Raw genomic sequence first — 24,062 nt, forward strand, 5'->3', positions numbered from 1 at the left:
CTTTTTTGGAAAATTGAAAATCGTGGGGAAAATTTTCAAAATGTTTCTGTTTTTTTCGGGGAGAAAGTAGATTATTCTGAAAACAAAAGCCGATATATACCAAAAAAGCTTTCGTGGCAGATTGTATCGTATGAAAAAATAAATTTTGGAAATCGTGGGCTGGGCAGGTGCCCTTATCTTATCATTGAATGACCATCAAATTAGTTACCCCGGAGAGTGACATTCGGCTATATTGCCCAAAGTAATAAAGATATAAAGATTTAATTTAATTATACGTTTTAAAAATTAAACATATCTAATATTGATACGGTTTTAACACCCCCTGGCACTGAGTAAAATAACCGACTTGGTTTCACATTACATTTAAAAACTTTTTTGTAGTAGATAACTTTTTGACAGTGCGAGCCTTATAGTTTCGTCTTGGCAACATTTTACATGAAACTGTTTTTGGTACTAGGGAACAAATCAAACTATTCCCGTCTCGGCCACCGGTGGACTTGGCCACATTTTCTTTAGTGTATGATATCTATTTCAGTTTATTCTCTTTTGGCCCTATAATTGATAATGTTCGTGCAGATACTTCACGGCTGTGGGCGAGTGCGGCTCGGCGGCGGAGGCGGAGGCGCTCGTGTACGGCGACGGCGGCCGCTTCGTCATGGCGCACAACGGCTGGGTCATGGGCGCCGACCCGTTCATGGACTTTGCCAACGCTTCCAACGTGTACCTCCGGAGGGAGCTCATCGCCTGGGGTGACTGCGTCAAGCTCAGGTATAGAGGGCGCACAACGGCTGGTTCATGAACGCCGACCCGCTCATGGACTTCGCCAACGCTTCCAACGTGTACCTCTGGAGGGAGCTCATCGCCTGGGTCAACTACGCCAAGCTCAGGTATAGAGGGCGCACAACGGCTGGGTCAAGTCTCAGTTTTCATTCCACGGCACCACGGCACTAACCCAACCTACCGAAGCAGGTATATCTCATCACACCCGCAGCCGCGAGGCGGGCTGCGTGTCACACATCTGGCTGTGAAGCCGGCGTCGACGACGAGGCGTTGATGACAGAGCCCGCGACGGCCAGGGCAGCTGCGACGCCGAGCTACGTGTCTCCAGGTCAAGAGTATGTGGAGGCTAAGCAACTACCCTAGGGATAGCGCTGAGCGCCTGGCTTGTGGATTATATCGCTGTAGGTATACAGCTGGTGGCCCATAAGTAATATACTAGCTGTCCAAGTACGGCAATCCAGGATTTCCTGCTTTGTCTGCTGCATTCCTCATTTGTTAGACCACAGGGCGGGAATCTCGAAGATTTCCTGCCTTTGTAGTCTGGTGGCTCACGTCGGGGATCTAGGATTTCCCGGCTTTGTACGCTTCATTTGGTTACCCATGTCGGGGAGACTGGATTTGTAAGCTTCAGGCTGCCTTTCCGCTGAGGCGGATATGAAAGGAGACGTGCAGGAATCAACCATTTTTGTAATCCAATTCCACTTTGCTGAATTACATCCAATTGAACCAATCAATATATAAGAATAAAAGTCCACAAATTTATGACACACGTGACAGATATACTATCAATCATGTTTAGATACGGCGACAAGCCGGAGGACAGCCCGTGGCTGTGGGCGCACATGCGCGAGTACGTCGAGCTGACGGCCGAGCTGTTCGACGGGCTCCGGCTTGACAACTGTCATTCGACCCCGCTGCACGTGAGTTTAGATATTATAGCGACGGCGTACTTCACTTCAGTTTTTAAAACAAACTTGTTAGGGGTATATTTATATAAAGTTCAAAATTAAATGTTGTTTTTATTTTTATTTACTATTTTTATCCTTCAACTTCACTAAATACCACAAATTAATTTAAAAAATCTGCTGCTGAATAGTTCTGCTTTTTGGATTAACTAACGCACCAATGTGAACGTTATGATTATCGGTTTGTGTGTGTGCGTCAGGTGGCGGAGTACTTGATGGACTGCGCGCGCAACGTAAAGCCGGACCTGTTCGTGGCGGCGGAGCTGTTCACCAACTCGGATCATGTCGACAACATCTTCGTCAACCGGCTCGGCATCTCCGCGCTCATCCGCGGTGAGTCTCCGTGACGTTTACTGTAGCGTGCGTGTGTCAGGTGGCGGAGTGGAGCCGGACCTGTTCGTGGCGGCGGAGCTGTTCACCAACTCGGATCATGTCGACAACATCTTCTTCAACCGGCTCGGCATCTCCGCGCTCATCCGCGGTGAGTCTCCGTGACGTTTTGCTGTAGCGTGCGTGTGTCAGGTGGCGGAGTGGAGCCGGACCTGTTCGTGGCGGCGGAGCTGTTCACCAACTCGGATCATGTCGACAACATCTTCTTCAACCGGCTCGGCATCTCCGCGCTCATCCGCGGTGAGTCTCCGTGACGTTTACTGTAGCGTGCGTGTGTCAGGTGGCGGAGTGGAGCCGGACCTGTTCGTGGCGGCGGAGCTGTTCACCAACTCGGATCATGTCGACAACATCTTCTTCAACCGGCTCGGCATCTCCGCGCTCATCCGCGGTGAGTCTCCGTGACGTTTACTGTAGCGTGCGTGTGTCAGGTGTCGGAATGGAGCCGGACCTGTTCGTGGCGGCGGAGCGGTTCACCAACTCGATCATGTCGACAACATCGTCGTCAACCGGCTCGGCATCTCCGCGCTCATCCGAGATGAGTCTTTATATTACGTCTTGGTGGTCGGTCTTTGTTATGCGCTATTTCTGAAAGGTATTTGCCATTTGGCGATCATTAGCTTTTTTAAGCCATCAAGCTAATTTAAAAAGTCTCCATGCCAATAACTTTTTCCCCCTTTTTTTCATCGGACCTATTTTTTTGTGGTTTATGTTAGAGAATCAATTTTTAAGCTAATTAATATTTCCGTAGAGGCGCAGTCCGCATGGGATTCTCTTGAACAAAGTCGCCTGCTGCACCGCTTCGGTGGGCGCCCGGTGGGAGCCTTCCACCGCGCTCAGGTGGACGCCGCTCGGCCCGGCGTCGCGCCCGCCATGCTGCTCGACCTCACGCACGACAACCCCTCGCCGCTCGAGAAGCGGTGCGTGCACGACGTTCTGCCCACAGGTACGCCGCGCCGTTCAACCGAGGTCTTCACATTCCGTCGTACTATTCGAAGACATCAGCGTTACCGTATAGATCGCGACTGGCATCTGGAGTCCCACTATCGATTCTAGGTTCGATATTACAGTCGTTTTTATTTTGCAGCGGCGCTAGTGACCATGGCGTTCTGCGCATCGGGCTCGACGCGCGGGCTGGACGAGCTAGTCCCGCACCACATACACGTGGTGAACGAGGCAAGGCTCTACCCCGAGTGGGGCACCAATGAGGGCAACGTGGGCGCCTCCCACGGCCTGATACAGGCTCGGAAAGAGCTCAACCTGCTGCACTATCAGCTCGCTCTACAAGGCTACGACGAGGTACGTTGTAACATGAGGGCATTACAAAAGTGGAAACCCCCGACGGGAAAAGGGGGTGTTATGACCCTTTAGGCGGGCCAGGACAGATTCGTATTTATAAGTTTATCGCATGTATCTTTCACTTGGGCGTTAGTAGCTCGCCAGCGGATGAGCAGATTTGATTTCGTTTTCTGTAAACAAAAGTATTCAAAGGGCAGATTTGTATAGACACTGGCCCTGGAACCAATAAGAACAAGCGACAAGGAAAGGTTTTTATATACATACTTAATGTTTTTGGGTGGCGACTATGGCGAGACTTGTTAAATCTCTGTTTAAAAAAAATCTTATAACACAAAACAAACATGACAAAACAAAACAAATATAAAACTAAAATGCCGTGACACAAAATCATTGGCAATAACAAAACTTTATGATCTCTGCGACACAGGAACTTAGTCGTTGGTATCAAAAACAAAATGTCATGTCAAAACACTACTTTTTGCGGCGATGACTTTTTTCACGCAAAGATTTGAGACTACCTGTGCCATATAGTATTTCAATTTCAATATCTTTAATGTCAAAATAACACGTCAAAAATCACAAAAAAATTAATATACAAAATATACAACTAACACTAAATTAAAAATACATAACCAAATAGAGGAAAGTAGAAAAAAAAATTATAATAATGACATTAAAGCTCTCCAACGGGCCTCTACGTGTTGGATCTATATCCCCAAGCAAGCAAGCCTATCAAAGGACCGGGATTTATATGCCCGTGAAATCCAAAATGGAGACAAATAATAATAATACTACAAAAGAGGGCCGTTAGCACATTGTATTCTTGTTAGTATATTATTGGCTGGGGTTCCGCCTTTTACTCCACAACGAAACAATTAATACTTCCAAAAACTTAACATTCTGACGGTCCCTAGTTTATTCATTCTGGAAGGCGCGACAAGGGCAAATTTTAAATGCGTCGCAAGGACAGAGAAAAACGAGAAGAGATGTCATTAAAGCGGTATTTGCGCGATTACCGAAATCATCCAACTCATTGAGGGTAGTTTAGGATCCAGGGTAGTTGGTGTCAAAATATTCAATAGCTTGAGCCTGGAAATCAAAGAGGCAAATTCTTATGAGATGTTTGTCAATAAACTCAAGAAATATTTAATTGATAAAGCCTTTTCTAGTGTTAATGAATATTACGGACATTAATTTGTTAGGTTACCACCGGGTTGATGATCAAAACTAATACTTGTAACAATATTTTAACTTTATTCGTTCGCTACCAACATAATAACAACCAATTTACAATAAATATCCCAAGACGTCTACACTGTAACTCGTTTGTCCACGAACTGCCCCTTGTCACAGTGTACCCGCCTTTTAATAACAATTCAAGATGGCGGGAACCAGTGACAAGTAAGGGTCAACTGATACTCTTTTTTAAGCTAATCGTAAAAGTAAGAATGATCAAAATAAAAGCTATTAATAAATAATGATCCTTACAAACAGTGTTGCTAACAAATTATATAATTATTTTAGGAATTCAATTTGTCGGTATTAATATTGTGTAATGTTTTTTCTTTTTTCTTTCAATTAATTGACTTAACGCGTGTGTAGTTTAGGTTTAATTAGTTTTAGGTGTGTGTGTGTGTGTTTTTATTTTTGTATGTTTTTGACATGTACGTTTTAAATCGTTTTAAACGAATTATTGAATACTCCTTTCACACTCCTTTGGCATACTAAGGTGGACTCAGACCGACCTGGGTGCCCTGGATCGAAGGATCCGACTACTGCTCCCCACACACCGTATACCTATAGGTATATGGTACACCCACGCTCGTTAGTTATATATGAGATTGTACATCCCACGGAAGTGTGGAGGCCGAGGCTTCCTAAACGCCAAAGATCTCCACAACCGCGAGACGCCGCTCTCTTTGGCAAACGAGAACTGGCACAAACCTGTGGTACTAAGTACTGCGGGTCACAAGTCGTCATGGGAGAATAAGGTGCTACACGGGCGGTTCTACAAAGCCCCGCGGGACTTGTGGCCCGCGAAGTCGTCCGAGTAAATGGCGGCACCTCGGACAACATTCTAACAGCTCTAAAATAATTGTTGTAAAAGTTTTACAAACATAGTTGGCCGTCCGGTGACATACATTCGCGCCTTTTTATGTCTTAAATTTTGAAAAAAATACAAAATTAATGCTTAAAAAAAAGTAAAACCGACTTCAAACGGGATAAAATAAAATATTATCTCGTTTTATAGGCGCTAGCAAACTGATACGTTTGAAGTCGGTGCCAAGCCAAATCTTAAAAGCGACAAGTTGCCGTCAAACCGAATGCCAACCCTGGTATAGTTTGATAAGAACAAAAAAAACAGTATTGTAACTATTTAGCTTGGCACCGACTTCAAACGTACCAGTTTGATAGCGCATATATAAAACGAGATAATATTTTATTTTATCCCTTTTGAAAGCGCTTTTACTTTTCTTCAGCTGTCTTGCCAAACGGTCACTAAACATTTTTGCACTTGCAAGGTCTGGATCTAAGGCATGATTTGAGGAGCTGGACCTCATGGAACCCATCATCAGAACTAGACCTTAACACAAATGTCCCTTCAGAACTTACTTGTGCTTAACAAATATAAGGGAGGACTTAAATCGCCAGAATTGAAATATGCGTTGTTTCCCGTTCTGGCCATCATCAGTAGATCCACTTCATCATATGGTACTGTTTTGGATGAAAGTGCTTGGTTTGTTGATGAAAATGCTAAAACCGATATATGTATGCCTATAAGATTTGAGGAGTCCCCTGGATTCCTAATGGATCTCTTCATGAAAAACTGGGTTTTCACAAAAACTGGACCAACTAGGGACTATATACATTCAAACGAAAAAAAAACAAATCGGTTTAGAAATGACGGAGTTCTGAGGTAACATACATACAAAAATATCTAAATATGGTTGAATTAATAACCTCCTTTTTTGAAGTCGGTTAAAAATAGTTCTTTACCTATAGATGACAGGAAAACCAATTAGAAATGTGCAGTCAAGCGTGAGACGGACTTAATTACTTAGTTTTTGATCCGACCCCTACGGGGTTTTTATTGACATTTCACTCACGTTTCACATAATAAATACATTGTTAAAAATTGTGTAATGTACGGAACCCTTGAAGCGACTCGCACTTGGCCGGTTTTTGATCAAAACCCCTCCCCACCCTCCTTTAACAAAAATTATTGCCTATCAAGACGGTTCCTGATGACTATAGATGGCACTTTTAAAATTTTGTCGACGATTTTAAATTTTGAAGGTTCTATATATGTGCAGGTATACGTGGATCAGATGACGGACGCAGTGACAGCGGTAACCCGCCACTCATCCACATCTCGGCGCTCGGTGCTGCTGGTAGCACACACGGCGTTCTCGGCGCCGCAGGGGGATGCTCCCCTTCCTCCACCGCTGCGCTTCGAGGGAGATCTCGAGGAAATACTCTTTGAGATGGAGCTTCAGCCCAGGTAAGGCATTATGAATCATATGAATGTGCAGTACATGGATCAGATGACGGACGCAGTGACAGCGGTAACCCGCCACTCATCCACATCTCGGCGCTCATGCTGCTGGTAGCACACGGCGTTCTCGGCGCCGCAGGGGGATGCTCCCCTTCCTCCACCGCTGCGCTTCGAGGGAGATCTCGAGGAAATACTCTTTGAGATGGAGCTTCAGCCCAGGTAAGGCATTATGAATCATAGAATGTGCAGTACATGGATCAGATGACGGACGCAGTGACAGCGGTAACCCGCCACTCATCCACATCTCGGCGCTCGTGCTGCTGGTAGCACACACGGCGTTCTCGGCGCCGCAGGGGAATGCTCCTCTTCCTCCACCGCTGCGCTTCGAGGGAGATCTCGAGGAAATACTCTTTGAGATGGAGCTTCAGCCCAGGTAAGGCATTATGAATCATAGAATGTGCAGTACATGGATTAGATGACGGAAGCTGTGACAGCGCGCGCTGGCGGGCGCTCGGCGCTTCATCTTACTTGTGGCCTTGTGGCACACACGGCGTTCTCGGGTTAAAGTTCTCGTTGAGATGAAGCTGCAGCCAAAGTAGGAATTACGAGGCATGTGTGAATTACGACTTATGATGACACGAGTATGTTCAATGTATTGATTTTTTAAAACTTCTCAATAACTTCTCAACAATAGTAGATTTAGATTTATTTATTTCATAATACAGATAACATTATTTATTTGCAGGCATGTTAATCTACAAGAATTCATATTATTATCGTCAAAACAAATTTACAAGAACATGATCAACAAAATATCAAATCAAAAATTAAATATAGTTGGTCAAACCAAATTGGCAGTAAATAAGAACAAAAATACTCATCCTTTTCTTTTGGGTGCTAGTACTAGTGTAAGACAATGATTGTATGATTCTCTCTGTCTATGTTTGAAATGGGACATCCTTTGACAAACTATAATTACAGGATTTCAAAATAATGTCGAGATCGTATCTCCTGTAGAGGATCGTCAAAATCTATTACATCTTTCATAAATTCACTAACAGAATCATAAACAGAATCACTAAACGATCGATCCAGTAAAAAATCTCTTAATCGGCGTTTGAATTGAATGTGTGATGAAACAGTTTATGAGTTCACTTCTTATAACGGCCGGAATTCGTTCATAATAAGTAGGTCCTAACACTCGAGGGTTTTTTTAAGCTAAGGCCATACAGCGGGGAACAGTTCTCAGCCGCCCCGTTGAACGGACATTTATACCCTCAACATGAACGCGTTTGAATTGATTCTTATTTCTAACGAACATTATGATTTCGTTATCGAAAATAATAATATATAATGAAAAAATGCCTCATAATGCGTTGATGTTCCACGAATACATCTGTAACAAACGTACTAATTTATTTGTATTACAACTCACAGTGATTTACAAATAATTAATGAAAACATTTTTTTTTGTGTTTATCCTGGTCACGGCACCAATTGTAAGAAACCCACGATACTTTTGTTACACAAGTTTAACCACTTGAGTACTGGTACTCAGGTTTCAAATCTCTAGGGTTCTAAATTCTAAATATTCTAGCGAAAACATGATTTGATTAAAAAATAATAATTGTACTTCAATTGTCATTGACCAAATGTTGCATCATTGGCATTCACTAGTAAATTTTTCTATACGATCTAACAAGCCACGTGACTCGTACAGGAGCGACGCGGTCTACACCAAAAATGCACGCTTCATCAACGGCCTGGAGCAGTGGACGGCCGCCGTACGACGTCGGCCCGTAATGGATGCCGCGCAGTTCGTGTCGGCCGCTCGAAGGGACGGGGCCTACACCGTGCTGGACTGGCGCGCCTTCCCCCCCGGCGCGGTGATAGCCGTGCGAATAGGTGAGAGACTGTAGTATGCTCGCTACGTTTAGGAGCCGGATCCATTTCGCCGTGTGCAGAGACGCGAGTAATGCTATTTTCAACTGGCGCGCTGTTTCGCCCGGCTTTGTTTAATTTAGTAACCCATAAATATTATTTTTGTTATTTTTTTTCTTAGTCAACTGCATGGAGCTAGCTGAAATGGTTACCGACTATTTTGTCAGAAAGCAGTCGTAATTTATTTATGGTCACTTATGCCAATATTTTCTTAAAATTATGATCATGTTTGCCAGCGCCTCGCGCTGCGCACCGCGCCGCCCTCGACACCATCACTCGCACGCTGTCGGCGTGGGAGGCGCGCGCGCCCGACGCGCTCGGCCTGGAGCGCGCCCTGCAGCCGCTCGACCTGGCCGACTTCAACGTGCTGCTGTACCGGTGCGACGCGGAGGAGCGCGACGCGGGCGCCGGGGGGGTCTACGACGTGCCCGGCCACGGCCCGCTCGTCTACGCCGGCCTGCAGGTCGGTATTCTGCACTACAGCCGCTCGACCTGGCCGACTTCAACGTGCTGCTGTACCGGTGCGACGCGGAGGAGCGCGACGCGGGCGCCGGGGGGGTCTACGACGTGCCCGGCCACGGCCCGCTCGTCTACGCCGGCCTGCAGGTCGGTATTCTGCACTACAGCCGCTCGACCTGGCCGACTTCAACGTGCTGCTGTACCGGTGCGACGCGGAGGAGCGCGACGCGGGCGCCGGGGGGGTCTACGACGTGCCCGGCCACGGCCCGCTCGTCTACGCCGGCCTGCAGGTCGGTATTCTGCACTACAGCCGCTCGACCTGGCCGACTTCAACGTGCTGCTGTACCGGTGCGACGCGGAGGAGCGCGACGCGGGCGCCGGGGGGGTCTACGACGTGCCCGGCCACGGCCCGCTCGTCTACGCCGGCCTGCAGGTCGGTATTCTGCACTACAGCCGCTCGACCTGGCCGACTTCAACGTGCTGCTGTACAGGATAACAATAAAATCTAAAGTATGAGAGCTATGCAGTTGAAATTTTATGTTTACCAAGTCCACTATATACAGCGTATCCCGAGAATTGTGTTTATCTCGCTTGGCACGTCTTGGCGCGTGCACGGTAGTGCAGATATTTACTTGTTAGATCTTTTTACAATTACTGATGATTTGAATCAGATTTTCAATGAGTTTAAACCATTATTGTAAATTTTAAACCATTCCAAACTAATTTATTAATCATAAACCATTCCACTTCGAAGTAATGTACAAATAATTAATTTAAAGTAATTTGTTATTAGTTATCGTGACCACGGCACTACTAGAAAAAACCGCTCTATAACTATCGATACGATTGCCATTTCTTTGCCACTTGTATGCTTTTTACAATTACATAAATCAATTCGCTTAATATATACGTCAGGCCAAGGTTAATAAGTTAATAACTCGCATAAAATATAAAATGTTTTCTTGACACAGCATGAATAGGTGGTTAAGTATGTAACCTGGCCTGCAGTGGTGTTGCGAGTGTATAAGATACATGTATAGGTACATGTATAACACACAGGGCCTGGTGTCGCTGCTGGAGGAGGTCCGCGCCGGCGACGCGCTCGGGCACGCCGTGTGCGACCACCTGCGCGCCGGCGACTGGCTACTGGACTACACGTGGCGCCGTCTGGCGGCGCCGCGGCTCGCGCACGTAGCCACCAGGCTGAGGGAACTGTTGTCGCCGCTCAAGGACCTGCCAAGGTACACAGTACAAGGCGTGCACCATCAATAATACATTCAAGAAAAAAAAGCTATCTTTCTAACTCGTCACGTGAACAAAAACTCATCAAATACTACCACGAATTCAGAGCCGTAGTGAACCTTTCTAGTTACAAAACGAGGATGATTTTTGTTTAATTAGTGAGATCTGGTTGTCACTTGACGAAATTACTATGCATAGGTAACCAGGTATACATCAGTCAGTCTGTAATGTTATTTATTTATTTTAGAAAGAAACATTCTTCTATAGTTATACCTATACATAACACTGGAAAGTTTTCTTAAAGCTAGACTTACAGTTTCCTTAATGAAAATATTTTAACATCATGTTTAATAAAGTTTCTACAGAGTAAAACAGAGCTATTTGTGCAAACAAGAACAAAAACAATAATGAAAATAAAATGCAAGAGTATCAGAGTGTTAACAATTAATTTGTATATAAACTGAATACTAAAAAGGTTTTGTTATTCTTATTACTTATTAACGTTCAATACTGAGATTTTTTCTTCATAGCACCAAACTAATGATTTGGGTTATTACACTGCATAGATAGTGTTTTAAATCTATTAAGTTTCTCGCAGAAAATATCGAGATTCAGAAATTGCCCTTCTACCAAAACTATTTTTCGCGTAAGCAGACCGACTTAAGGGGGATGTAAAAGAGGGGTTTTTTCCTGCAAGCGCGTTCAAAACGTCGAGGAACTCTGAAGGAAAGTGAATGTAATAGAAACGGAACATCAATAATATTATTAATAATTGTATAAGGGAAGTAATTAAATGATCAGCCATTTTTAAAACTGATCTGCAAAAAATCACCATTAGATCATTTGGGCAGCATACAATTTTTTTTGCCGGCAATAAATAAAAATCGAGCTGCAACTTGTTCAGCAAATAATTCACAAACGGTCAACATTATAACCAATATCCATCTGCTTAATAAATAGTTGAGCGGCAAAATTATTAAACATATTAATAACAGGTCACTCACGTTAACAAAATGAAAGGGAAGTCTAAATTGATAACCAATATTTTTTTTGTTTAAAAAACCGGCCAAGGGCGAGATGTACTCGCGCACGAAGGGTTTGCGTGAGGGTTTCGTACCATTACGCAAAAACGGCAAAAAAATCACGTTTGTTGTATGGTAGCCCCACTTAAATTTTATTAGGTTTTTTTGTATTTATTGTTACAGCGGCAACAGAAATTCATCATCTGTGAAAATTTCAACTGTCTAGCTATCACGGTTCATGAGATACAGCCTGGTGTCAGACGAGACGGACGGACAGCGAAGTCTTAGTAATAGGGTCCCGTTTTCACCCTTTTAGTACGGAACCCTAAAAATCAGCTGATCCGCAAAGGTAATACCCCCTTCAGCTCAGCATCAGCTAACCAATTTTTGCGAATTAGTTAATTTGTTTACCCAAAATGAAATAATCCGCTTACCCACTGAGGCACTGACTGCTTAACAAAATTTGATTAATGGTGGATCGCTTACTGCCGATCAAATAATTAATTTGCCAACCAAATCAATTTAGAGCAGCTCATTATGACATAAATTGCGAACTGATTTTGAAATACTTGCTAACCTTAAGTTGCTGATCAAATACACATTTTGGCTGACCAAATATATATTTTTGTTTATCAAAATAGGAATTATTTGCAGATCGATTAAATAACACCCATTTTATAAAGGATTAAGATATCGGTACGTTCTCGGCGATAACTAAGGGATGTTATATTGTGTCACAGGGCGGACACGCCATACATCAAAACTCGCTTGCGTTTATATGTGTGAACGGCACGTTTGTACACGCGTCTTTGTGTGCGTAAGCTGCTTAGGGCTGCCATTAGATGTGTTTGAGTTCACGGAGCGTTGTCGTAATACTCGTAATGTAAATATCTAGGGAATAGAAATATTTTTATTCCTTAATTAAAGAAACAATTTTTAAGTTCGCAAAATTTACATTACGCGGTTCTATTCTTCCCATTTATGACCGTCATATTTATGAGAATACAGCGCAGCGTTCATATTTCTATTCATGGTTTGAGTATTAAAGTTTCAAATACAACACACACAGCCATACGGCGAAGGCGAAGCCGAACATTCTCGAGGCCTGCCGAAGTGACACGAGCGGGCCGCGGCCGGCCGTGCACACGCAGGGTGACACGCAGGATAACCCGACCGAAACGTAAACAAACGAAATTGTATGGGTAATCTACCGTTCACCAAGCAATTGGTCCTTGGTCGGTTTATAATCTTACACTCAACTGTACCTACTTTGAAAGCGGAATTATTATAAAATAGGTTTTTGCATTATTGTTTTTATTAATTTAAACGATTATATAAATATTAGATATTATATTTTGTTAGATATGATAAAAGTGTAACAAAAAACAAAATATTTACGAAGGAATAAAATCTATGTACCTAGTGTACCTACCTGTAGGTAGTTGAATGTTAGCTAACATTCGTAAGTTCAACGAAATCCTATCTAAATATTATCACACCTTTTTCACTGTTATATTGACGTACATTTGGGTTTTGGGGACAAATTGTAGTTTAAGTGAATGTGATTGTAGAAAACGCGTTATTTGATGTATTATTAGTATTGTATAGGTACCTACATGTTAGGTATAAGTATTATTAAGTACATATTTAAAAAAAACTTCTTTATTTCTCCAATTTGGTAGGCATCCATACATCGCACAATACATCGGCATTTTGAACGTTCCGTCATCGCGTGACCGCGTCGCTAACCGAACTGAGCGGCCGGCGAAAAGCCAGCAATCTGGTGTCGCGGGGCGAGGTAATTCGAGTCGGGGCGGGGCGGTGCGTGGCCGTTCTGTATGATAATACTATTATTTATTCTGTGATTGTGTTGCTCTCATTGCGGTGACGTAATCTGAATATTTATCTCTAATTCTGTATTCTATATTGTCTTAGAAAACTTTTTTTGAACTCTCTCTGTCCTATACCTACTCGTATTATGTTACTAATATTCATAGTGATGATCCTATGGAGTCTTGAAAATGGTTGTAACGAATTTATAGAATGTGTTAATGTTTTTAAGCGTCTGTTTGTTGTAGGTACTTGGTGCCGGCGTACGCGGAGGCGACGCTGCGCGCGGCGCACGACGCGGTGACGCGCGCCGCGCTGGCGCGTATGACGCCCGAGAGCCGCGCCGGTAAGTAACATAGATATAGCACATTGTTACTGCGTACGCGGAGGCGACGCTGCGCGCGGCGCACGACGCGGTGACGCGCGCCGCGCTGGCGCGTATGACGCCCGAGAGCCGCGCCGGTAAGTAACATAGATATAGCACATTGTTACTGCGTACGCGGAGGCGACGCTGCGCGCGGCGCACGACGCGGTGACGCGCGCCGCGCTGGCGCGTATGACGCCCGAGAGCCGCGCCGGTAAGTAACATAGATATAGCACATTGTTACTGCGTACGCGGAGGCGACGCTGCGCGCGGCGCACGACGCGGTGACGCGCGCCGCGCTGGCGCGTATGACGCCCGAGAGCCGCGCCGGTAAGTAACATAGATATAGTACATTGTTACTGCGTACGCGGAGGCGACGCTGCGCGCGGCGCACGACGCGGTGACGCGCGCCGCGCTGGCGCGTATGACGCCCGAGAGCCGCGCCGGTAAGTAACATAGATATAGCACATTGTTACTGCGTACGCGGAGGCGACGCTGCGCGCGGCGCACGACGCGGTGACGCGCGCCGCGCTGGCGCGTATGACGCCCGAGAGCCGCGCCGGTAAGTAACATACATATAGTACATTGTTACTCAATTCCAATTTTCCAAAAACTTTCATCTTAATATAAAATGAAAAGTATTTATATTATATTATATTTAAAGTCCGATTGTGTTAAGGGGTCGATCAACTTTTTCATGTAATCGAGAAAGATTTTTATCCAAAAAAAAATGTGTTGAATTTGTATGTGTTTTTATATATTATTTCACGCAGAGAACAATAATCAGTTTTGTATTGCGCAATTTGCGAATACGAGCCGCGCATAAATTTCATTATTTAGACAAAATATTGTTGTAACCGCGATAGCTACTCATGAAATAAAATGAATGAATTTAAAATACACCCCGATGGTTCGAACCCTTTACAGCGTTTGTGGTCAACGGGTGACTGAGGAAAAGCTACAAAGTGCAAAAATACCCACATACAAAAATAAAAATCCGATATAATCCGTTTTCATAATTTTATTTCATGAGACTTCCGGTTCGAGCGCCATCTTGATAGTTAGCATCGTGATTAATTACTTTGTTTTTTGCTCATTAATATTGTTTAAAGTGTAATATCGATAGCTTATTATACAGTAAACTAATGTGGTAGTGTGCAGTGAATGGAGAATTAATTTTGAACCGCGTTTAACCACCATCTTGGAGTCAACGGCCGGTAGTCCACGTGCTTGTTGTAAAGTCTAGCTATCGATTTACAAGAGCTAACAAATCACCGTACACTGTCTTGTACAACCGTACAATATTTGTCGTTTTTAAACCTCTTAATACCTTGATACTGGCGAAATAGTCCCACTGGGCTGAAGCCATAATTTTTAAAGAAGAAGAAGAAGAAGAAAATTTTATTTCATAAGGTCTACAGTCCTTAAAATTGTGTATGAAATTACAAGCAAATATCAGCCTTAATAAGTTAAGTATTGTATCCGTGATGTTCAAAAACAAACAGTCGTATGCTTATTTTAAAGACTATGAATGGAATAAGGCAGAATTTTACTAATGCTGATGCATCACGCGACATGCTAAAGTGTACAGAGGATCTACCGGGAAGCGCAAATTCGAAATTTTGCTATCTGCCTCTTTATCGCTCGAATATGCAAGAGTTGTCACTTGTTACAGATGTTACTAACGAAATTTTGATTTTCTTGTTTCGCGATATACCCTCAAATTGTGGTAGTGGCGCCCCCTGCGCAGTTTCGCGTAATATTCCCTATTGAAAGCAATAAAACTACTTATTTTTTGCCAAGAGGATTTGATTTATTTTGCCAAGAGGCGGTCTGACGTGCGGGGCAGTCAACTACCCACTTACTTTTTTTTTTTTTTTTAATTTATTTACTTTACTATTATGTTTTTGTTATTCACTTGCATCGTGGTTTCCTAGAACCACACATTTTTTTTAAGTTACGTTACAGAACTATAGTGCTGATATGCGATAGGGACACGCTCGTTTTGTATTGAAGAAAAAAATTCTCCTGGGTCACCAAGAATAATCGACATATTAAAATAATTCTGTTCGTTTTTAAGTTCTAGTTAGATAGACTTTTTGGTTAATTCATTATAACATAAGTGATAAATTATAAAAACGCGTAGATGTGAAAAAGTTAATCGACCCTAAAAAGGTAGGTACATACGTCTAGAGGTTTGAGTCTTAAATCTATAATAAAAATAGTGTAAATCAATGATAATAGAGATGACGGGGACGGCACGCGGCACGCTGACAGGTGATTCTTGTTCGTATTCGTGCAGGTGAGCTGTCGCGCGCGCTGGCGCTGTGCAGCGTGCAGTTCGCGGGCGCCGTCCCGAGCGCGCACCTGCCCGCGCCCTCCCCCGCGCTCCCCCCGCCGCACCCGCCACAGCCGCCCGCCTCCGTCACGCTGTCCGCCGGCCTCCCGCACTTCGCCACCGGCTACGGGCGCTGCTGGGGCCGCGACACCTTCATCGCACTGCGCGGCACCTTGCTGCTCCAGGGGAGATACCAGGTGTGTGCTGTACTGTGCCCCCTCCCCCCCCTCCCCTGTCCGCCGGCCTCCCGCACTTCGCCACCGGCTACGGGCGCTGCTGGGGCCGCGACACCTTCATCGCACTGCGCGGCACCTTGCTGCTCCAGGGGAGATACCAGGTGTGTCCTGTACTGTGCCCCCTCCCCCCCCCCCCTCCCCCGTCCGCCGGCCTCCCGCACTTCGCCACCGGCTACGGGCGCTGCTGGGGCCGCGACACCTTCATCGCACTGCGCGGCACCTTGCTGCTCCAGGGGAGATACCAGGTGTGTGCTGTACTGTGCCCCCTCCCCCCCCTCCCCTGTCCGCCGGCCTCCCGCACTTCGCCACCGGCTACGGGCGCTGCTGGGGCCGCGACACCTTCATCGCACTGCGCGACACCTTGCAGATCCAGGGGAGATACCAGGTGTGTGCTGTACTGTGCCCCCTCCCCCCTCCTCTGTCCGCCGGCCTCCCGCACTTCGCCACCGGCTACGCGCGCTGCTGGGGCCGCGACACCTTCATCGCACTGCGCGGCACCTTGCTGCTCCAGGGGAGATACCAGGTGTGTGCTGTACTGTGCCCCCTCCCCCCCTCCTCTGTCCGCCGGCCTCCCGCACTTCGCCACCGGCTACGCGCGCTGCTGGGGCCGCGACACCTTCATCGCACTGCGCGACACCTTGCTGCTCCAGGGGAGATACCAGGTGTGTGCTGTACTGTGCCCCCTCCCCCCCTCCTCTGTCCGCCGGCCTCCCGCACTTCGCCACCGGCTACGCGCGCTGCTGGGGCCGCGACATCTTCATCGCACTGCGCGGCACCTTGCTGCTCCAGGGGAGATACCAGGTGTGTGCTGTACTGTGCCCCCTCCCCCCCTCCTCTGTCCGCCGGCCTCCCGCACTTCGCCACCGGCTACGCGCGCTGCTGGGGCCGCGACACCTTCATCGCACTGCGCGACACCTTGCTGCTCCAGGGGAGATACCAGGTGTGTGCTGTACTGTGCCCCCTCCCCCCCTCCTCTGTCCGCCGGCCTCCCGCACTTCGCCACCGGCTACGCGCGCTGCTGGGGCCGCGACATCTTCATCGCACTGCGCGGCACCTTGCTGCTCCAGGGGAGATACCAGGTGTGTGCTGTACTGTGCCCCCTCCCCCCCTCCTCTGTCCGCCGGCCTCCCGCACTTCGCCACCGGCTACGCGCGCTGCTGGGGCCGCGACACCTTCATCGCACTGCGCGACACCTTGCTGCTCCAGGGGAGATACTAGGTGTGTGCTGTACTGTGCCCCCTCCCCCCCTCCTCTGTCCGCCGGCCTCCCGCACTTCGCCACCGGCTACGCGCGCTGCTGGGGCCGCGACACCTTCATCGCGCTGCGCGGCACCTTGCTGCTCCAGGGGAGATACCAGGTGTGTGCTGTACTGTGCCATGTTTGGATTAAACTATGCCATAGTAGAAACAGGGCAAAGTATGTTATCTTCATACAAACGCACCGCGCGCGATTTGTATGTGTGCGCGACTTATATCTATGGTCGCCGCACGCACACTCAAACAAAATCTCAACCTGCGCACTGAGAAACCCTTCATTTTTCCCATTGGAATACTCCGGGTCAAATCTGGCCTGCGAACTCTAACTTTTGCTCTGCAGAAAACAAGACGCCGATAAAAGCCATACAATCTGGCAAATGAAAGTGAAACCGGAAAGCCGGAGGCCGATGGCCGTCTGGTAAAAAAAAAACGTTGAATAACCACGTTCTCGAATTGACTCGTGTCCGCAGGAGGCCCGCGCGCACATCCTCGGTTTCGCGGCGTGTTTGAGACACGGCCTCATCCCGAACCTGCTCGATGGTGGAAACAACGCGCGCTTTAACTGCAGGGACGCCGTCTGGTGGTGGCTGCAGGCCATTAAACAGGTAAATACTTGTTTTTTTTTAATTATGAAACAAACAGTCATGCAATGATATATTTATTATGGTTACAGTCTCTGTTTAACGTTAAGACCTACAGTTTCCAATGTAGACTTGTCAAAAGAAATCTCTGTTAAATATGAAGTTAACAGATAAAAAAATAGTCCACGACTCCACTCTTCTACAAATCATGCCGCTCCACGAGAACATTGCCACGAGAAGATCTTCGAAGTCTTGCTTCGTCTGAAGAAATGATAATTATTTTCGACAGAGGAAATGATAATAAAGAGGAAATGATAATTCAACGGAGCCACGACGTTCTATTGCCAAAATAGTGTTTAGTTTTTAAGTTGCATCGCAACCGCGCCCACTTCATCGAGGCACGTCTCCGCCGTTAGAGCCGTTTCGGGTGGCAATTTCCTTTGTTTCTGAGTCATATTCTTACATATCACGTCCTTTGAGAAAACAACGTAATCCAAGCGAAAAGAAAAGCTCACATATTGGTCGTTTTTAGTACGTGACGGAAGCGCCGCAAGGCGGAGCGCTGCTGTCCGACCCGGTGTCGCGGCTGTTCCCGACCGACGACAGTGCGCCCGCCGCGCCCGGCGCCCGCGACCAACCGCTCTGCGACGTCATGCAGGAGGCGCTCACCGTGCACTTCCAGGCGAGTAACTTTTACAGGACTTTTACTTAAAGCGAAATAGAAACCCCCATCCTCTAATAAAGTCTTTAAAATGAACCACCTCGCTGTACTCGCAGGGGCTGGTGTTCCGCGAGCGCAACGCCGGGCGGCAGATCGACGCGCACATGACGGACAAGGGCTTCAGAGTGCAGATCGGCATCCAACTCGACACCGGCTTCCCCTACGGCGGCAACGACGCCAACTGCGGCACCTGGATGGACAAGATGGGCTCCTCCGATAGGGCCGGGACGAGGGGGAGACCCGCCACACCGAGGGACGGGAGCGCCATCGAGCTGGTGGCTCTGGCGTACGGCGCCGTGTCGTGGCTGGCGGAGCTGCATCGCGTCGGCCGCTTCCCGCACGAGGGCGTGTCGCGAGTGCACAAGTACCGCTCGCTCACGTCGTGGAGCTACGCGCAGTGGGCGGAGCGCATCCGGCGCTCCTTCGAGCGCTACTTCTGGGTGCCCGCCGCGCCCTCCGCGCAGGACCTGCGCCCCGACCTGATAAACCGCCGCGCCATCTACAAGGACTCGCACGGCGCCTCGCAGCCCTGGGCCGACTACCAGCTCCGCTGCAACGCCGCGGTCGCCATGGCCATAGCGCCCGACCTCTTCGACCCCGAGCACGCGTGGCTCGCGCTCGACAACACCGAGAGACTCCTCCTCGGCCCGCTCGGATTGAAAACTCTCGATCCGGGGGACTGGTCGTACCGCCCCGAGTACGACAACTCGGACAACTCGGACGACCCGACCGTCGCGCACGGGTTCAACTACCACCAGGGCCCCGAGTGGGGGTGGCCGCTCGGCTTCTACCTGCGCGCGCGGCTCGCGTTCGCGCACGACGCCGGCCGCCGGGCCGAGACGCTCGCCGCCGTGCACCGCGCGCTCGCCGCGTCGGCCGCCGAGATCAAGCGGTCCCCGTGGCGCGGCCTGCCCGAGCTCACGGGCCCCGGCGGCGCCCCCTGTCCCGACTCGTGCCCCACGCAGGCCTGGTCCAGCGGCTGCCTGTTCGAGCTGCTGCACGATCTGCGCGCGGCGCATCGAGCGCGCCCGCTGCTCGCCGACTGACGCCGCCCGCGCCGCCTCCGCCGCGCGCCGCCGCCGCCGCCGCCGCCGCCGCCGCCGACCGCATCTACGCCGAGCCCTACGAGCCCGCGGCCGGGCCGCGCCTGCAGGCGGTGCGCCGCTTCCTGCGCCGCCTACAACCTGCTGACGGGGTCGCGCGGCGCGCTCGCCACCGTCGCCTACAGCGACCGCTACTTCCGCTACGGCCTGCCGCTGCTTCCGCTTCGTTCCGCTGTCGACGCCCCCCCCCCCCCACCCCCGCCGCTCCGGCGCGTTAAGGCCCATTTACATTGTGCGAATTTCTCGCACGTTTTGGGGCGAGTAAAGTTTTGTTTATACGGAGACATCCAATCATCAAAGGCGAGGAGATTATCGCCCCTACTTGTACGATATCGTACGTATAGTTGATGATGCCATATTTTTTCTCGTGCTACGATAATTGCATGGTCGAGGCGAGAAACTCGCACCATGTAAATGGTCCTTTACGCTCCCATGCGCCGCGACCTCCCTCGCGTGTTCATCGTCGACGGCGACGGGCTGACGGGCACGAGGCGGCCGGCTACCCGGCGCCCGGCGCGGGTGCTGCCGCTCAAGTACCGGCAGTCGCGGCGGGGCGGTAGGCGTCCGTCCGCAGACCTAACAGACAGAGACGGTCTCTCCGTTGTCCCCATCTCTTTGTCATATCAATAATAAAATAATTATATTAGTTTATACGACGAAATAACGTGATCGAAAATGAGTCGAATTTCTTTTCATAGACGAAATAAATCGATTGTTTATAAAATGATTGTTTTAATGCCACCCATTATTATTATCTACTCCGGCACTTGTATTTGTCAATTAAATATACCGTGATATCAAAAACAACTGAATTAGAAACGCGGCGCGGTGCGTGGGGCGACCCGGCGCTTGTCATAGTAGCAGTGTGAATATTCATACAATATAGTACAACAATTGTATTTTATTTTTATTTGTTTGCTGCTGTCTTAGAAAAAATATTGCGTGCAACGGTATATAAGCAGGTCTGAAGATTCTCGGGTTTTCTTTACAAAACTCGACTTAAGAGTTTTGAATATAGCTAGACAGTTGAAATTTTCAGTTTTTTTTTTTTATGAAATAGGAGGCAAACGAGCAGACGGATCACCTGATGGTAAGCGATTATCGCCGCCCATGGACACCCGCAACACCAGAGGGGTTGTAAGTGCGTTGCCGGCCTTTAAGATGGGAGTACGCTCTTTTCTTGAAGGTTTGAAGGTCATATCGGTCCGGAAATACTGCAGGCGACAGTTCATTCCACAGTTTAGCTGTGCGAGGCAGGAAGTTTCTAGAGAAACGCACAGTTGAGGACTGCCAACCATCTAAGTGGTAAGGATGGTAATGTTGTCGCGTAGGGCGATGGCGAAAAGAAGCGGCAGGGATTAATCCGAACAATTCCTCGGAGCACTCCCCGTTATACACGCGATAGAAAATGCAGAGCGAGGCCACATCTCTACGCAGCGCCAAGGAGTCAAGCCGTTCCGAAATACGCTGGCAGTCGACAATTCGAGTCGCTCTTCGTTGGATGCGGTCCAGAGGGAGAAGCTGGTATTGGGGTGCCCCTGCCCATAGATGAGAGCAGTATTCCATGTGCGGGCGAACCTGCGCTTTGTACAGCTGTAGGCGGTGGGCCGGCGTGAAATACTGTCTCGATCTTGAGCACACCAAGCTTTTTTGAGGCTAATTTGGATTTGGATTTGGTTAAATGTCGACGCCGAGGATTCCGATGCTGGCTGCGGCAGTCAGGGGAGTGCTCTCAAAACGAGGTGACACGACAAACTCTAACTTTTTTGCGGTAAACGCGCAAACCTGTGTCTTGGCAGGGTTAAAACGGACTAAGTTTAGTCGACCCCATTCAGAGATTTCTTTTAGGGAAGTCTCAATTTCAGACACAAGTTTGTTCCGGCTCTCGATGACGTTTTCCCGAGAGATATTGGTGCGGCCGGTGTAAGAGGCATCACCCGTACTATCATCAGCATAACAATGAATTCCGCTGATTTGCAGCATGTCATTGATATGCAGAAGGAATAGCGTGGGTGATAGCACACAGCCTTGGGGGACACCAGCATTCACAGACATGGAGTCTGAGCATTCACCGTCAACTACGACCTTTATGCTTCTGTCTGCTAGAAAGCTACTGACCCATACACATAATCTCTCGTGAAGCCCATAAGACGGTAGCTTCGAAAGAAGTGCTTTGTGCCAGACGCGATCGAAGGCCTTCGCTATATCCAAACTAACAGCCAATGCTTCACCCTTGATGATGATGTATTTAAACTTTGTTGCCGCTATAAGAACGAAAAATAAAAATAGAATAAAATAAATATTTAAGTGGGGCTAATGTTACGTTTTTTGCGTCATTACGCACTCGCGCACAAAGGGTTCCGTACTATTGAACGGAACCCTTCGTGCGCGAGTCCGACTCGCACTTGTCCTAGTTGTCCTGTTTATATTATACTAGAAATGCCTAATCAAAATTGCATATCTTCCATCTCTGCAACATTTTGTTTCATTTTAAGATACAAGTAAATGTTTAATTAGTTTAGGTATTGTTATCAAATTTCCATGAGCAACAGAAAATACAAATTCGTTCGGTATTAAAGTTTTTTTTTAACTTGACCTGTACCTATTTTGAGTTGAATCTATGAATGTACTAGTATTTAAGTATAAATTGTATTTTTACCACTGTATAAAACCAATTAGCATAAGTTTTAAATGAATAAATATTATCTTATCTTATTTTTTACCGATTTCAAATCAAATCCCATAATAGTTTGCTTCCCATCCCATAATTATCTCATAAAAGGTATGCTTGCATTATTGTTAGCGCTCGGTACAAAACTTTGTTAACGGAGCACTTGGGACCACTTCGGTCTTGCAAATCGGTTGGATAAATGCGTTTTTTGTTAAGGAGAGCTACAAACTTTTTCAGTAAGGCGTCATTCATTTATTACGTAAGAAGATTTACGGGGGGAGAGGGGCGAACATTTTTTTTTGAAGAATAAACACTAAAACAAACCAAATGTGTATTATTTTTCTTCCTTTAGATTCTTACATAATTATAGGGGGAAAGTCACTTCTTATTTTTTTCTTACATAGGGGGTCAAAAACTGTGCAAAATACGGTTTACGTAATAAATTAATGGCGCCTAAATTTTGTATTTTAGCGGAGGCACGTGCGAGGTGAGGTGGGAAACGAGGAACTCAACGTGATATATAAGGTGGGGTTTTTCACCTTTTAGAAAACTCACTTACACATGGGGAGTCAAGGAACAAACCCCACAGCCAAAAGATCTTAAACGCGTTTCACGTACGAAATACGAATCAAAATAGACTAATAATAGATTTCAAATTCAGATTCAGATTTTTTATTTATAAACTTTTATTTATATTTTTTATTTATTTACAAACATTTATTGAGCACTTGGGTATAAAGATCCCTTGTACTTAACACCATTACAGCTTTTAATTAGCAGGTTTTAATATTCAAATATCTACTTTCCCCAGTTTCAGAATCTGGTTTAAATATCGGATATACTAGTGCCCAACGGCATCTATTGCCAGACGGTGGTACTACTTAAAGTTCTGCCTCATGCCCCTGGAGGTCGCTAGTTACTCGTAAAAGCATACATTTTACAGATGTCTATAGGTTCCTAAGCCTAATTGTCTTATCCCGTTCCAGGATTTAGCAAATTGCTTCTAGATTTCTCAGCTCTTCTGGCTTTTATCCGCATTGAATGTCCTTAGTTCTACTCCTCGGTAGATGGCGCTAGTAATAGTGTGTTTGCGATATAATCGCATCGTAACAAGTGATAAAAACGCGACCTTGCTACGCCACCAGCACTGAGAGCAATATAAAAATCATTCCCATCCCCAATGTTAGAATCTGGTTTTAAACATCGGGTACTTGATTACTAGTGGCGGCATCTATTGCCCGACGGCGGTACTAACTTACGTTCTGCCTCTTGCGCCTGGAGGAAGTTAGTTACTCGTAAATGCATAAATTTCACAAAATATCTGTAGGTTCCGGGCCATGGAAAAATTACCACAGCCTAATTGTCCCATCC

The 24,062-nt window shown here is 47.0% G+C and overlaps 1 protein-coding gene across 1 annotated transcript in view; it reads left to right on the plus strand.

Annotated features, from left to right (window-relative positions):
• Positions 1 to 20,004, plus strand: part of LOC134741636 (glycogen debranching enzyme-like) — a 30,521-nt gene extending 10,517 nt beyond the window's left edge. The window contains 14 exon segments of the mRNA XM_063674490.1: positions 577 to 768; positions 1,580 to 1,700; positions 1,946 to 2,078; positions 2,884 to 3,078; positions 3,220 to 3,431; positions 6,746 to 6,958; positions 8,631 to 8,832; positions 9,105 to 9,331; positions 10,387 to 10,568; positions 13,670 to 13,767; positions 16,088 to 16,320; positions 18,086 to 18,220; positions 18,729 to 18,878; positions 18,974 to 20,004. Coding sequence (XP_063530560.1) covers positions 577 to 768; positions 1,580 to 1,700; positions 1,946 to 2,078; positions 2,884 to 3,078; positions 3,220 to 3,431; positions 6,746 to 6,958; positions 8,631 to 8,832; positions 9,105 to 9,331; positions 10,387 to 10,568; positions 13,670 to 13,767; positions 16,088 to 16,320; positions 18,086 to 18,220; positions 18,729 to 18,878; positions 18,974 to 19,963 — 3,283 coding nt within the window. The 3' untranslated portion in view covers positions 19,964 to 20,004.
• The last annotated feature ends 4,058 nt before the right edge of the window (positions 20,005 to 24,062 follow it).

Source organism: Cydia strobilella, chromosome 5, assembly GCF_947568885.1.
Source record: "Cydia strobilella chromosome 5, ilCydStro3.1, whole genome shotgun sequence".
NCBI classification, from domain to species: Eukaryota; Metazoa; Arthropoda; class Insecta; order Lepidoptera; family Tortricidae; genus Cydia; species Cydia strobilella.